The 15,171-nt window shown below is 37.9% G+C and overlaps 1 protein-coding gene across 1 annotated transcript in view; it reads right to left on the minus strand.

The window, feature by feature from the left end:
• Positions 1–10,781: 10,781 nt before the first annotated feature.
• The window catches only part of AASDHPPT (aminoadipate-semialdehyde dehydrogenase-phosphopantetheinyl transferase), a 31,793-nt gene continuing 27,403 nt past the window's right edge, over positions 10,782–15,171 (minus strand). Inside the window, exon 6 of the mRNA XM_062567276.1 lies at positions 10,782–14,181. Within this exon, the coding sequence (XP_062423260.1) occupies positions 14,023–14,181 (159 nt within the window). The 3' untranslated portion in view covers positions 10,782–14,022. The remainder of the gene's footprint in view (positions 14,182–15,171) is intronic.

The following is a 15,171-nucleotide window of genomic DNA, read 5'->3' on the forward strand; positions in this document are numbered from 1 at the left end:
TGGACTCTTTTCAGTGGTGTCCAGCAATAGGACAAGAGGCAATGGGCACAAACTGAAACACAGGAAGTTCCACTTGAAAAGGAGGAAAACCCCATATATCTGCCCTGCCTTCCTGGTTCTTTAGTATCTCAACTTCAGCAGAGGGGGATGAGTGCTTGAACCAGAAGACTATCGTGCAAAGAGCAACCCAGGTTAAGTTTCCTAATTCCTGGAGAGAGAGCTGTTCCAACACACTCCTTTTCTCAACATTTTCTACTGAATCAGGGTTCATTCTTCCTCTATTAATTTCATACTCCATTTCTACTTTGAAATCGGAAGTAATGAATCACTTCAAAGATATTTTTCTGGACTATTTCATACCCATTCCAATATTTTTAGTTCTTTTATTGCTTGTGGCTTCCACTTGGATTCAATGAAAAAGTAGTAGTATATTTTTGCAGGTTATAAGAACAAGGTTAGATGTTAAATGTCAAGAAACATCCAGAACACTGGTAAAAGAATATGGCTTTTAAAATTAGAAGTAATCTTTTAGTTTTGGCTTTGATTACTGTTTTGTTCATTTCTCAATGTGAGCCACTTGCCAGAAAGTCAGTATCCAGAGAACAAAACCCCTATCACAGATTAAATAATATGTAATTAAGACCTAACAATTCTGTTAGATGAATATTGAAGTAAGAGAAACAATAGATCAGTTTATGTTTATTGAAGAGCAATAATCTCATGGGAAAATATCAACTTATTCTTTACTACAGAAAGTAATAAAATCATAAGCATTTCCCTTTTTATGTATAATTAAGCTAGTCACTGTTTTCATTCTTGTGGTGTATAACATAAATCATTCATGAGCAATAACAATAAAAATCAGTCATTCAAAAGCATCAAGGAAACATAAAACTATTCATTTATTATATTAAATGAACATTTATTCAAGTACTACAGCTTAGTAGTTGTGGCCACTAGCCATATTTTGATGCCTTTGAGAAACTGCTCTATTCTGACAAATCTCAAATTACCTTATTAATAAAAATACACTTTATGCAGCCCTTATGATAAATGGTCTCATCATAGGCTTCAGTTCAGACTGTTCAAAAACACCTTGGAATGCAGCTGTCTTTTCAAACTTATCATACTATTGAACTACCTATTTTTTGAAATATTTGAGCTAGTACCAAACATCTCAACAAGGAAGTATAACTGTCTTGTGCATGATCTCACTGTTTTCATTTAACTCACCAAATGATTTGAACATTTTTGTTTAAATTGACTCAGCACAAGACTAACTTCAGTGTTACTCAGTGACAAAAGTTAGAGTCACAAAAGTTTATTGAACCCTGGAACTGCCTTGTTCATAGCTAATAAAAACTCTGAGTATGCAGAGACCTGTATGCAGTGGAAGGCCCAAAGAAAGGCCAGAGCTGTAATGTACCACGAAGAGCACACTGGCTGTGCAGTTCACTCCTGGACACTACTTGGACTGCTAGATATCAAGAAATTGGTAGGCTGGCATCTAAACCAATTCAGGCATAGTCTATAACTAAAAGCTATTCTACTAGCAAAAGCAATAAGTTTGAATAGACACACTTTGAAAATGTGATGACTGATTATGCTGATTTTGGCTTGACTACAATACAGAACTCCTCCGTACAACACTTACAGCATTAAAGCTAATAAAGCCTCCATAACCAACTGATGAAAGACTGGTGTCTTTCAAAAACCCATAAACCCTATTGGAACAAGATTTTTTTCATTATTTTTCATTTCTAAAAAATGCTGAGGGCTTTTGGGTGCTAAAAGAACCCAAACCACTGAATAATAGAAAGGCATCAACCCATTTTACAGGTGAGGAAACTTAAACTCATTGATAACTCGCTAAAGGTCCCATGCTAAGATTTCAGTTCTACAATGAAAAGAGTGTCAATGAGACATACGTGGCACAAAAAAGGTACTTTTCTTCTGTCCTCATTGTAACGTCACTTCTGGCTTCATAAGGATACAGTGAAGATCTTTACTTACAACTTTGCCATAGTGTGACTCTATTGTTCATAAAGGAGTGCGCAGCATCTCTGCAAGAGATGGCACCAGTACAAGTTGGGGGCTGTAGGCACCAGCAGACACCAGCACAAGGTGGGGGCTGACCTTCTGGAGAGCAGCTCTGCACAGAAGGACCTGGGAGTGCTGGTGGATGACAAGTTGACCATGAGCCAGCAATGTGCCCTTGGGGCCAAGAAGGCCGATGGTCTCTTGGGGTGCATTGGGAGGAATGTTGCCAGCAGGTGGAGGGAGGTGATCCTGCCCCTCTCCTCAGCCCTCCTGAGGCCTCCTCTGGAGTGCTGTGTCCAGTTCTGGGCTCCCCACTACAAGAGTACTTGGGAGTACTGCCAAGTACTGCCCTATGTGGAATGGCTACGACAGCTGGGCCTGTTCAGTGTGGGGAAGAGAAGACTGAGGGGGGATCTGATCAATGTGTACAAGTACCTGAAGGGAGGGTGTCAAGGGGATGGGGACAAACTCTTTTCAGTTGTCCCATGTGACAGGACAAGAGGCAATGGGCAGAAATTGAAGCACAGGAAGTTCCACCTGACCGTGGGGGGAAATTTCTTCCCTGTGAGAGTGACGGAGCACTGGAACAGGTTGCCCAGAGAGGTTGTGGAGTCTCCTTCTCTGGAGCTATTCAAGGCCCACCTGGACGCAACCCTGTCTACTATGCTGTAGGTGACCCTGCTGAGCAGGGAGGTTGGACTGGCTGATCTCCAGAGGTCCCTTCGAACCTTACTGATTCTATGACTCTAAGAGATACATACTCATTCCTGAAAAGTGTCATATTGTGGTTTGAGACAGTCTAACCAGATCTACCTTCGTCACCTCAGTGCTTGCACATGGAAACCTTTTCTGAAAATGATGAGCACAAAGGGAGAGATGAGGAAAAATCTGGGTGTGAGTGACCCCCCCCCCCATCACCAAAGACAGAGCATATAATTTCAGGAGAGATTTAAGGACTATGTAGGAAAAAAGAAAAGGAGGCATGACTAAGTGGGAAAAGTAAAATGTGGATTTATTTTATCAGGAGAATTAGAGAATAAGAATGTGAAAAGTCCACTGCACTGAGTGGCTGTGCAAACAAGGGAAGGACATCTCCACTGTAAGAGGGAGGCAAATCAGTTCCTCATAGAAGCAAACTGAACTGTAAGGGGTAAAAGAACATGAACGGGAAGAGGATAATGCTAAAAGAATGTGCTGTGTTTGTACAGTATTTAACTTGTTTGGGATGTGATTAGCTTCATAAAGCAGACTTTGGCCAGCAGAAGAGAAAAATGTTCTGACCAAGAGGTTTTAAGTAAGCAGGAAAGCATGGTAAGCAGAGGCCATACACACTAAGCACATCTCAACTGAATTATCTTTTCATTCATACACTCACACGTAATTAAGTTATGATACTGTCAAGCCTTTGGCATGCTGCCTGCTGTATAAACATTTTTGGCCTAGATGTTCTAAAATTCTATTACAGGCTTATTAATTCAAACAGAGGAGTGGGCAGGCATGAAACTACTCAGGCATTTCAACTGAGAACCATCTATAGGCTACATACAGAAGCACAGCATGTTACTGTAAAAGAGTCTAACAGCAATGTCTCCACGCACGGGAGCCATCCAAGGTCTACGTTCATCTCTTTAATATATTAGCAGTCAAACAACTAAGTCTGTCTTGTATCAGTACAACAACTGTGATCATATTCCATGTAAAAAAATAGCATCATCTGAGTTAGAACAAGCTGCTATTGGATTATTAGGTTTGTCACTGGTGGGATTCAATTATTTCTATATTATTTATGCAAGAGTAATGCAAAGAGGCTCCAGCTGAGATCAGGCCTCTCTTGTAAGTACTGGGAGAGAGTTTCTTTCTCAAAATGGGCTTGCAGTTTCAGCTGACAATATGCAGATGGAGGTGAAACAGAGGCACGAAGAAGTGATTTCATTAAGGTTGCACGTTAAGGTTAAAGTATAGCCAATAGGCAAAGACAAATTTTTGACATGGCACTTTTGTATTAGCAAGTGTCCACTTAAAATGTGGCCATATGCCATTTCTTGATCAGGACATAAGCACAGTCATTTCAGACCTACAAGACACACACACACACATATATATGTGCACATACATAAAATAAGAAAATGTATGTTAGAGGTACAGAAGTGCCACACTTAGGAAGCTGGAGGAAGGGAGAAAAATATTTTACATCTAGAATTTGAGGACTTTCTGACATCCTGATAATGCATTTTAGTCTCTCATTGTTTTTAACAGAATGTTCACAAACTGCATGCTTTGCTTTCCATCAAAGAAATGTTTTCCTTGGTACCTGATATACTGGCTGGTATCTTTGTTTTAGAATCTAAAATCCTTAGAATGATTTTCCTCACTGTAAAAGTTACACTATAAATCCCTTTTTATCGAATTGTGTTCCAGCTGCCCTCATACTTACCTTAACAAGTAAAGTTTCTATATCTGAAGTCTTGATTAATACCAGCTCAGGTGCTAGACTGGCTCATAGTCCTTGGACTGCCTTACTTCTCTTACTGGTTTTCCTAGGCTAACCCAGTGCTGAGCTTTCTGAAGCTCAGGAGGAAGCCTTGCATACTGCAATGGCCAAACATCTGAACCAGTGTCCTCCAGTAAAAACGGACTCCTAGGAGCAATGGAATCTTCTCCAGCAGATGCACAAGGTCTAAAGGCCTTCTATCCTCGGCACCTTGGGAGATCAGATCCAGACTTTTGTTAAAACTTATAATCTTGATCATTCTGTTACCAAAGATGTTCTACAGACACAAGTATGTTTGTGCATGCCCACAGAACCTGCACTGCTAAGCGGTGGAGAAGACGTAAGCAGTATTTCTGATATTGTGTCTTAAAATAAGAGCATGAAATCACTCTTTCATAGTTATTTGGCTGTGATATATTCACAAGATTTTCTAATGTGAGTCAGTAATTATTGGGTGTTTTGCTACCTGCTAACGCACAGTGCCAGGAATCTTTTTCAGAAACATTTGTATCTAGATTCTTCTCTTTTAGAACTGTTAGAAATCTAAACACATTTCAGGCATGCACTTACAGGCAGAAGTAGACTTACAGGCTAAAGTAAAAATGATTCAGTGTGGTATTTTTTCCCGAAATGAAAAAAAAATTGAGTTAGTTTAATAAAAATGGAGTTAGTTTCTAGTTCTTTTAGAGCTGATTATCTGTATATATCTACATATCTGTAGCAACTCCTCAATATATCTGCCAGTGACAAATTTACTGTAGCCTGAGAACAAATGAGTTAAAACTCCAAGAGACCAAAATAAATATATTTGCATAAATACATTAAAATTTTAATGCAGCTGCACTTTATTCTCTTTTTAAAAGCTGTACAAACTCAACAATTTAATCCTGCACTAAACTTTGCACTCAAACCAGTGTCACACTAAAACACCCAACACCAAACCCCTCATCATTCTGTAACCTTGTTTCTGAAGTCCAGACATTGACTTTTAAAAAATAATTTTAATATTTAAAAATTCCTGGCACATACAAATTTTCTTAATTATTTCAGCTCTTTACTGCAGGACAAATTACTGCCTTCATCTAACACTATTTCCTTCACTCTTTTCTATGAAGACTCATCTCAGAAGATAAACTATATCGTGGTCAGTGATGCATAGCTCTATAGCAACCATATCTGACTTTACACAAGTCAGTTGAAACCTATGTGCTTCCACTGCAATAAACAGTCTGCTAACCATTGTCTCTTGTTATCCTGAAAGATAACTGAAAAATAACAATTTCTGCAAGTAGGAGCTGCTTCACTGTCATGATTTAAACACAAATAAATATCCTATTGCACATTAGGGAATACATTTTAAATTAACAAAACAATTGTTTAAAGGTCCTAATAAGCAGTTAGGCTGAAACAGTGATATCGGAAAGATCACTCACATGAGAATTTTAATTATGGTATAACTAAGCACACAACTGAAGTACAGCCCTTAACCACACACAATTTTAATAAATAAAATTAATCCAAAACATTTTCCTAATGTTTTACAGGTAGCCAACTAATTATAGCTCATTCTGGATGTCATCTCCAGACATATGGAGGAGAAGGTGACGCAGGAGTAGCCAGCATGGATTCATCAACGGGAAATCCTGCTTAACCAACCTGATAGCCTTCTATGATGGAGTGACTGGCTGCGTGGATGAAGGGAGAGCAGTGGACGTTGTGTACCTTGACTTCAGCAAGGCTTTTGACACTGTCTCCCATCACATCCTCCTAGAGAAGCTCAGGAAGTGTGGGTTAGATGAGTGGACAGTGAGGTGGATTGAGAACTGTCTGAAAGGCAGAGCTCAGAGGGTCATCATCAGTGGCGTGGAGTCCAGCTGGAGGCCTGTGGCTAGTGGCATCCAGGGCTCAGTCCTAGGTCCCATCCTGTGCAACTTCTTCATCAATGACCTGGATGAGGGGACAGAGTGCCTCCTCTGCAAGTTTGTTGATGATACCAAGCTGGGAGGAGTGGCTGATACACCTGAGGGCTGTGCTGCCCTTCAGAGAGACCTGGAGAGGCTGGAGAGCTGGGCAGAGAGGAACCTCCTGAGGTTCAACAAGGGCAAGTGCTGGGTCCTGCACCTAGGGAAAAACAACCCCAGGTACCAGTCCAGGCTGAGGGTTGACCTTGTGGAGAACAGCTCTGCAGAGAAGGACCTGGGAGTGCTGGTAGATGACAAGTCAACCATGAGCCAGCAAGAAGGCCACTGGTCTCCTGGGGTGTATTAGGAAGAATGTTGCCAGCAGGTGGAGGGAGGTGATCCTGCCCCTCTCCTCAGCCCTCCTGAGGCCTCCTCTGGAGTGCTGTGTCCAGTTCTGGGCTCCCCACTACAAGAGTACATGGAGCTACCGGAGAGAGTCCAGCGTAGGGCAACAAAGATGATCAGAGGGCTGGAGCACCTGCCCTGTGAGGAACGGCTGTGAGAGCTGGGCCTCTTCAGCCTGGGGAAGAGAAGACTTGAGGGCGGATCTGATCAATGTGTACAAGTACCTGAAGGGAGGGTGTCAAGGGGAGGGGGACAAAATCTTTTCAGTTGTCCCGTGTGACAGGACAAGAGGCAATGGGCAGAAATGGAAGCACAGGAAGTTCCGCCTGACCGTGAGGGGGAATTTTTTTACTGAGAGAGTGATGGAACACTGGCACAGGTTGCCCAGAAAGGTTGTGGAGTCTCCTTCTCTGGAGATCTTCAAGGCCTGCCTGGATGCAACCCTGTCTACCATGCTCTAGGTGACCCTGCTGAGCAGGGAGGTTGGACTAGATGGTCTCCAGAGGTCCCTTCCAACCTTACTGATTCTATGATTCTGTGATTCTATAGATCACCTGTCACAATACTAATTAAATGCTTTTATGTAGGTAGCTAACACTGCCTGCTCAGAATATTAATCTATTCAGAATACAACATTATGTATGCAGGAAAATTTCAGTTCTCTCACAAAGGCACCACTGACCTCATTAAACAGATAGTTCGCTGTATGTTTCAGAAACGTTTGTGAGGACAGAGTACACTGAACAATCAGCTTACACATGGGCTGAGAATCCAGTCACCTGATGTCAGTATTGCTAGATTACAGAAAGCTGTTCTGTTCAAGTCAACGAAATACAGGATATTCACTTCAAAAGGAAAATATTTTCAAGACAGTAATTTCAAAATATTGCTTGTTTACTGCTTCAACAAACTCAAAGCAATTTTTCTAGGTAGTTAGTTAAGAATATAAAAATTTACCCTGATTAAAAATAACTAAAAACGTTTAAGCTATGTATGTATACTTATACCTATACAAACTGAAAAGAAAAACATGGGCCTATCCTTAACTGAAAAACAAAACACTTCAATAGAGTACTGTAGATATTTATACAATATATATAAAGCACATTGTTCTAATACATTACATATATTGTGCAATATATTTATAAAGATCATTGTATCTTTGTTAATACTTTTGCACTTCACCTACACTGCAGCCCCTTCTGCACTGGTTATTAGTACGGCTGCCTGTCATGCGTGAAAGTCAAATGCAGCAGTACATTTTATATTATGCCTAAAATTGTAAAGTTGTATGAGAACAACCATCAGTAAATTCATGGTGCAGAAACATTAGAAGGATCAAAGAGATTTAATTAGCTGAGGATGGCCAGCTCATGATGTCTAGTGACAGCAATAATTTGGTAGAAGGCCCTGTCACCTTGAGCATAATTTTTCTCCTGGGAGTTCCAGCTTCATACTGTTGTCACAAGTTGAGCTTCCTCCTTTAGTATTTCTTTAGAGCAAGTCCAGATCAGGAAGGAGTTACCTTTGAATTCTGAGCAAAATGGCTCAGATATTTTAGAAATTCATGATGGTTTTGAAAATCCTAAAGTATTTCTAGTGAAGTTGATCCAAAGCTATACTATGTATAAATGCCTTCCAATTTCATTTCAGTCATAACGATTGAAGTATTCCAAAATGCTTCTCCCACTCAAGGCTTTAAACAAACTTCTCCAGTATTTACCTAAAACGTGCCAATGCCAAGAAGTTTATGACACAAATCAGTACTTGCTTCTATTTTGTACTGAGCAGAATAATGGATTTTTCTCAATACGAAAACTATCAGCCACAGTATGATTATGATGCAAGTCCCACACTCAGTTTAGTATCTTAGGTCAAGTCCTTAGTTGTTGTAAATCTGTGTAGCTGCACAAAAACAAATAAAAAAGCACCTAAACCCCCTAAACAAACAAACCAACCAGTCCCCAGCCCCCAAACTTAAAACTAGGCTAATTTACACTGTCTGAAGGACAAACAGTTAAAAACACAAAATCCAGCATAATTTTTAGAAGCAAAATTTCTATAAAAAACTGGCTGGATACAGTACATACATGGTTTGTGATGATGCCACAGATGTACGTTTTCTACACCATTCTAGAAGGCAAAGAAAGATGCATTTCACATGCTATAAATATCAAGATGCAAGATTAAGATCACACACACTTTAATATTCAGCGAAATACCTGTAAGTTCAATGAGTTAAATAGTTCCAGAAATAATCAGGTAAGTTAAGAGTTATTACAACAGGAACATGTACTCTCTACCTCTGAGCAAAACCGAATCATATTGAACACCTGAGCAACGGCTAGTTGTTCCAACAGCAGGTTGGCATGAAGATCTGCATTTCATCAAGCTCTTGCTGATGATTTTATGAGAACATCTGAGACATGCTGGCTGACTCCAGCCTTTACTATCATTCATTAGCACTGCTGTAAGAATGCTATAAATATATCATAACTGGGCAGGTAATAACTTCCATACGGCACCAAAGATCATACGGCACACAGGACACTGACAATCAGAAGCAGGAATGGCTGACCTATACCTGAATTCAGGGGCAGTCCAACTTTCTGCTTTCTTATTTTTGTCAGAGTCTACCATGGATAAATTGCGTGCAACTGGATACTTGCATGAAATTCACCTATTTCAAGATTAAAAGAAATGAATTTGTTAAAATGGAAATCAAGGCTGGAAGACTTAAACTACTGTGACAACAGAAACTCTTTAGGTAGTTTGAAAAATCTAACAGGAACTTCAAAAGTGTGCAAGATGAATACTATTTAACCTTGACAGTTCATTAATTTCAGGAGTATTGAGTTGGATATGATGATGCTTAGTTCCACTGTGCTCGAATCCATTCCTTTTAGCTCCTAGCAATTGTACATTTTATCCAATGACTATTAAAAGCACGTAAACAGTCATGGTAGCAGGGTACAAAAATGAAGAACTTCCATTTTAATACTTTCCTTTAAAGAAAATACTTATTTAAATTAATATTAATTTATTATTTAAAGAAATACTAAAGGAGGAAGCTCAACCTGTGACAGCAGTATGAAGCTGGAACTCCCAGGAGAAAAATTATGCTCAAGGTGACAGGGCCTTCTACCAAATTATTGCTGTCACTAGACATCATGAGCTGGCCATCCTCAGCTAATTAAATCTCTTTGATCCTTCTAATGTTTCTGCACCATGAATTTACCGATGATTAAGAACTTTACAGACCTTCCACTGGAAAGGTCTTACTCAGGTGCTAATTTCAGACTTACTTTCATTTATTGTTTATTGCTATGAACCTTACTGGATAGCAACCGTTTTAGTGTTAGCCTATAATGTATTAAAATATATTAAATTATTCAGTTGTTAGTAGTGATGCAAACTATTTCCTAATGTTATACACATTCATGCCATATTTTAACAGTACTTGCTCATACCATAAGTACCAATCTTTATAAAACGGCTATAGGCAGATTCTCTAATATGTTATTATACCATGATGCAGCTTTACTGCTTTGTAACAAACACAGAGAGGTATGTAGGTACCTCTAGGTGTTACAGGATCAAAGATGCACGTCACTGAAAATACGTTCCCCCTTCCCAAATCTAAAGACATTGCTTATAAATCCAAAATAACTTTTCAAGGATTTTGTTTTGCTTCTTGTTGTGTTAATGAGCTCCTACTAGAATATGAAGAGCCTTTTTGTTCTACAATATAGCTCCAAAATTCTTCAGAAAGTTCCTTACATATATTAAGTATCACTATGCAACGCTGTAGCCTCTGTTGTTTAAAAATATATACCTTCCCACAAGCACTGAACTGCACAATATTCTTGCAATTTAGACCAAATGATGAGACATTCACTCTGAAATAGAACAAACCATTATTATGTTACAATTGTGCCAAGAATTACATTGTACTTTATTAAATTACACTTGCAAGAGGAAATCAAGGAGAACCTTAGTGTCCATTAATTTCTGGAAGAAAAGCAAGAACATCTTTTAAGATTACTACAGAATGGATAGTTGTTCTGGAACTTCATTTTCTGTTTCATCTACAGGATATCTCCAGGACCATATTGACTGGTTTGCACAAATTATTTCAAAAAATAACACTGTGGTTAGATTACTGAATCACTAATTTCATCCATCTCTGAATCTAAATAATATTGAGATCAAAAAAACCCTCAAAGGTAGAGCTATATTAAAAAAAAAAAATCACATTTACAAGAACAGAACATATACACAAATTAACAAACTTTTTATTTCAGTAGAAATTAAAATTCAACCATAGCAGAAATAGGATTTACATATATACACTATCTGACCATAAACAAACAGTACACAATACAATATGCAGACATAGCACAAGTAGTCACAGAAAGCCTTTAAAATACTAGCTCCCTTGAGAAGCATCCAGAGTGGAGTTTCATGCCTACATTTTCCATACAGTGTACAATCTGCAATATCTGTATTCTGGAGGAATATGCCCAGAAGCACAAATACAGGCAACTAGGATGTTTAGGCACCTGCAGATTTAGGCAAAGGCTTAGCAGGGAAGTCTTAATCAGTGTTTTAGACTTGACTGTATCAATTCTGCCCACATACTGCTTATCTCCTTTATTGAATGTACTACTATGGCACTGTAATGCTCCAGTAAAGAGACAGTATGTTCATTTGAAGAACCATCTCCTCCTCTTAATCTGGTTTTCCTTGCATACCACAGTTCTGTTGCAAAGTCTAAGATAAAGATGATTTTTTTAAAAGGTGTGTTGCCTGGATGTTTTAAACAACCTATGAATTACAACCATGTTTGCCCTACTTTTGCCACTATTTCCTGTTTGACTAAATTCAGTGCATTTGATTACAATGAAAGCATTTGATTCTGAAGTACAGTAACAAGATATACTGTCCATAGCTTTACAGTCTTCTGGAAATGCTGAAGGAGTGCTGAATATATATGACTTTCTTTTCAAAGCTAAAGGTTTTTATGCTGAATCTCACCAGTCTCGTCATGTAGATGGAAATTGTATTGAAAAATATTTTTACCACTTAAACTTTGCAATCAACTCTAACATCTTTTCTATGCAAAAATACATATTCTCATGTTTTAAACCTTTACGTGCAAGCTAAATGCATTTATCTACTGAAAAAAATGTTCTGACACACTTAAGAGGCAAAAGTAACTTATTTCTAAAATAGAATTAATTTCTTGATCCCCACAAATGTGGATTGGAAAATTCTCTATTCATCTCACTTCGTATCTGCAGCCCATTTCAATGTCCCAGCTCAAAAGTTGCAGTTTAATCTGACTGGTATAGTCACAACTGATGGCACCCCAGAGCAGTAACAAATATGCAACCAAGGACCTCAGCACTCTTCAGCAGTTCTTATTTCAAGTACTCTGCATTTTTCCAAAAACTGAGGCAGAGTAAGTCCTTTTTTCCATCTTGGAAGCACTGCTAGTTATCTCTGTTCTTACGCGCCTTTACCTGCTTGCACATCTGGAATTACAGTACCTTTCATGTAGAATAGAATAAAATGGAGTGAACTGAAGCAATTATAAATATCTTACATGAGTAAACAAGACAGTTACTTATCTTCTGAATAGCCTTTTTCTGTCCTTCATGAAATTCTGATTATTTGTTGCATGTTATTTTTTAAAACCACACTGAATGTTTTACTTACAATGCATAGAAGAACAATTCTACATTTCTGTTAACTTTAAACAAAGCTACTGAGTATCTAATTTAACTCCTGTGCAGTTCCAAGAAGATGCATTATTTCACTGATTTGCAGTTTTGAACAAAAAGCATGCAGCATCAACATGCAAGATGAGAAGGTCAACAAAACAGAAACAGAAATATTAATCAAAACTGCTAGAATGAATTCAGGTTTGCCTACAGCAAAACCACAACAGTTTGTACCACATTGTAAAGCTCATTTCCTTCTCTCTCTAAATCTTTTATCTATCTTTGTAATAAGGCATGGTTTCAGTGGTTATAGTACATTTTCCTTTGGTCAGACTACAGCAAGTGGCCAATCTGAGTACAAACCTGAACTCACTGAAGATCTGTGTTTAACTGTAGGAAGAAAATCAGCTCTTTGGATTGTGACAATCATTCTGTTCAGTATGTTTCCTTACATTTAGGGACCACACTGTATCTATGATTCTTTGGGGGTGCGGGGGGTGGGGAGGAAAAAAAAAAAAAAAAAAAAAAAAAAAAAAGGAGATGGCACAAAATGATTTTGGAAAATGATTTAGGAATGATTTTGAGAAAGTATATGAAATATTCACGTGCTGCACGTAAGGTCTACAGATCTTCTCCAGAAATCTTTATCTACCATAAGACAATAAAATATTCCATGTCTTCAGATGCTATGAGACTACTGGGAATGCCCATCCCCAAGTCCTAGCGTCTAGTACAGTATAGACTTAAGTGCAAGTCTAGGAATACAGAACTGCTATTATGCACAGATCTACTTCTGAGAGAAATATAGCTAAGAAGAGTTAAAAAAACCCATAAGTTATATACATGGGGCTTTAATTAACAGAGGTCATAAATGAAAAGCATATGCAATGCTTATAATACCCCTTCTCAAGCTAGTTTTATATGGATGGAATTCCAAGAATGCCAAAATTATGGCTTCTTAAGTCTACTATTATAAAAATAAACCTTGAATCTTGTATAACACTTGTGCCATTCAGTTACAGCAAAATCACTTGTACTAATTCTTCTGGCTTTATTCAGCCAGTTGAATAAAAAAAGTATTTTTTAAGACTAGCGGCAATATCATAATTTAAATCGCAGCATAAATAAAGAATAGAAATATATATGTTGAACAGTTGTTGACTCAACCAATTAATGTGGTTCTGCTTGCTGCTCATAGTAAAGGTAATTATTGAAATATGAGAACCATGGCAAGGAGAGGCAAAAGCATCTGATCAGCTTAGATGCTTCATATAACTCTTTCATCAAGAAAATATACCTCTTTCTTAATATAAAGAATGTCAGTTTTGAAAAGACAGGAATCCTACTGTTGGATTAAATGAAGAAAAACATTTCTCATCTAAACATGTACATGTATTCCCACAATCTGAATTATACAGAACAGCATGAGATTGACAATTTTTTTTTCTTACACATATTCTTATCTTGAACATGAATTCTGTTTTGTTGGACTCTCCTGCTTAGAACAAAAGCTATCCCAATATGTAGAATCCTCGGGTGCAATTGGAATACCAGACGCAATTAAGTCTTCAAAAGTCAGTAACATAAACTGTGGTTGATTGAAATCCATGGAATATACCTGAAGAAGATATATAATAGTATTACACGAATGAATGAGCCTCGATTTTCTCCCTGCAGCCTTTGCTGTTCGGTTTAAACTATATATTACTTTCTGAAGAAATAAAAGTATTCTAATCCAGACCAAAGTCACTGACCCTAATTTAGGTTAGGAGGTAACTAACAGAAACACGTAACAGTGCACACAGATGAAATAAAACTTTTCTTTTAGACATAGTTCAGAAAATTGAGAGAACAAGGGATAGAGAATTCCGGAAACACCACAGAATCAGTGTTTAAGGTTGTAAAAAAAAAATAGGGGAAAAAAATGCACTTCATTCTACAGCAGATGTGATTGTTTGAAATGATACTGTCAGGATTTATTCTACCAGAGGTATGTTTATTCATATTCTTTTGAACATCAGCAATCACTGGGCTTGTGCATGTACTTGGTTTTCTCACAGAAGCACAAAAAGGACGAAAGTGATCACAACAAACCTACAATTCTCAGTTTTAAATCCAAATTAAGTGCAGGTCAGGATCAGAGAGGTGTGTGTCAAAGTCTCTGCATTAGTTTCATCACTTCAAAGAAATTTATATTTGAAATAAAAAAAGGTTTGCCTTTCTGAGCATGCAGTATGCATCTTGCTGTTATGTGACTAGCAACATAATTTCTTCCAAATAGCAGAGCAAACAGTATAGCTGCATGAATTAGAGACTAACTGATTCTTCCAAGTTTGGCATTTGCGCAAGAAATATTTAATATATTAACATTTAATATTTGGTAGAAGTCAGCAGGGTTACTCTACAGTTAATCTGAGTATCTCAATTTTTTGATGTAGGCTGAAGATACTACTAACCTCTTAGAACATGAATACTGATGTCTACTAATGAAGCTAGGTGAGTAAACAGACAAAATAGCAAAAATCTCTACTCTCTCTGTTTCACTGTTTGAGAAATAATGTACAGCTAGGAATATATGGAGAGAGAATAAAATGATTGGTGTTTGCCC

This window comes from Rhea pennata, chromosome 1 (assembly GCF_028389875.1).
Source record: "Rhea pennata isolate bPtePen1 chromosome 1, bPtePen1.pri, whole genome shotgun sequence".
NCBI classification, from domain to species: domain Eukaryota; kingdom Metazoa; phylum Chordata; class Aves; order Rheiformes; family Rheidae; genus Rhea; species Rhea pennata.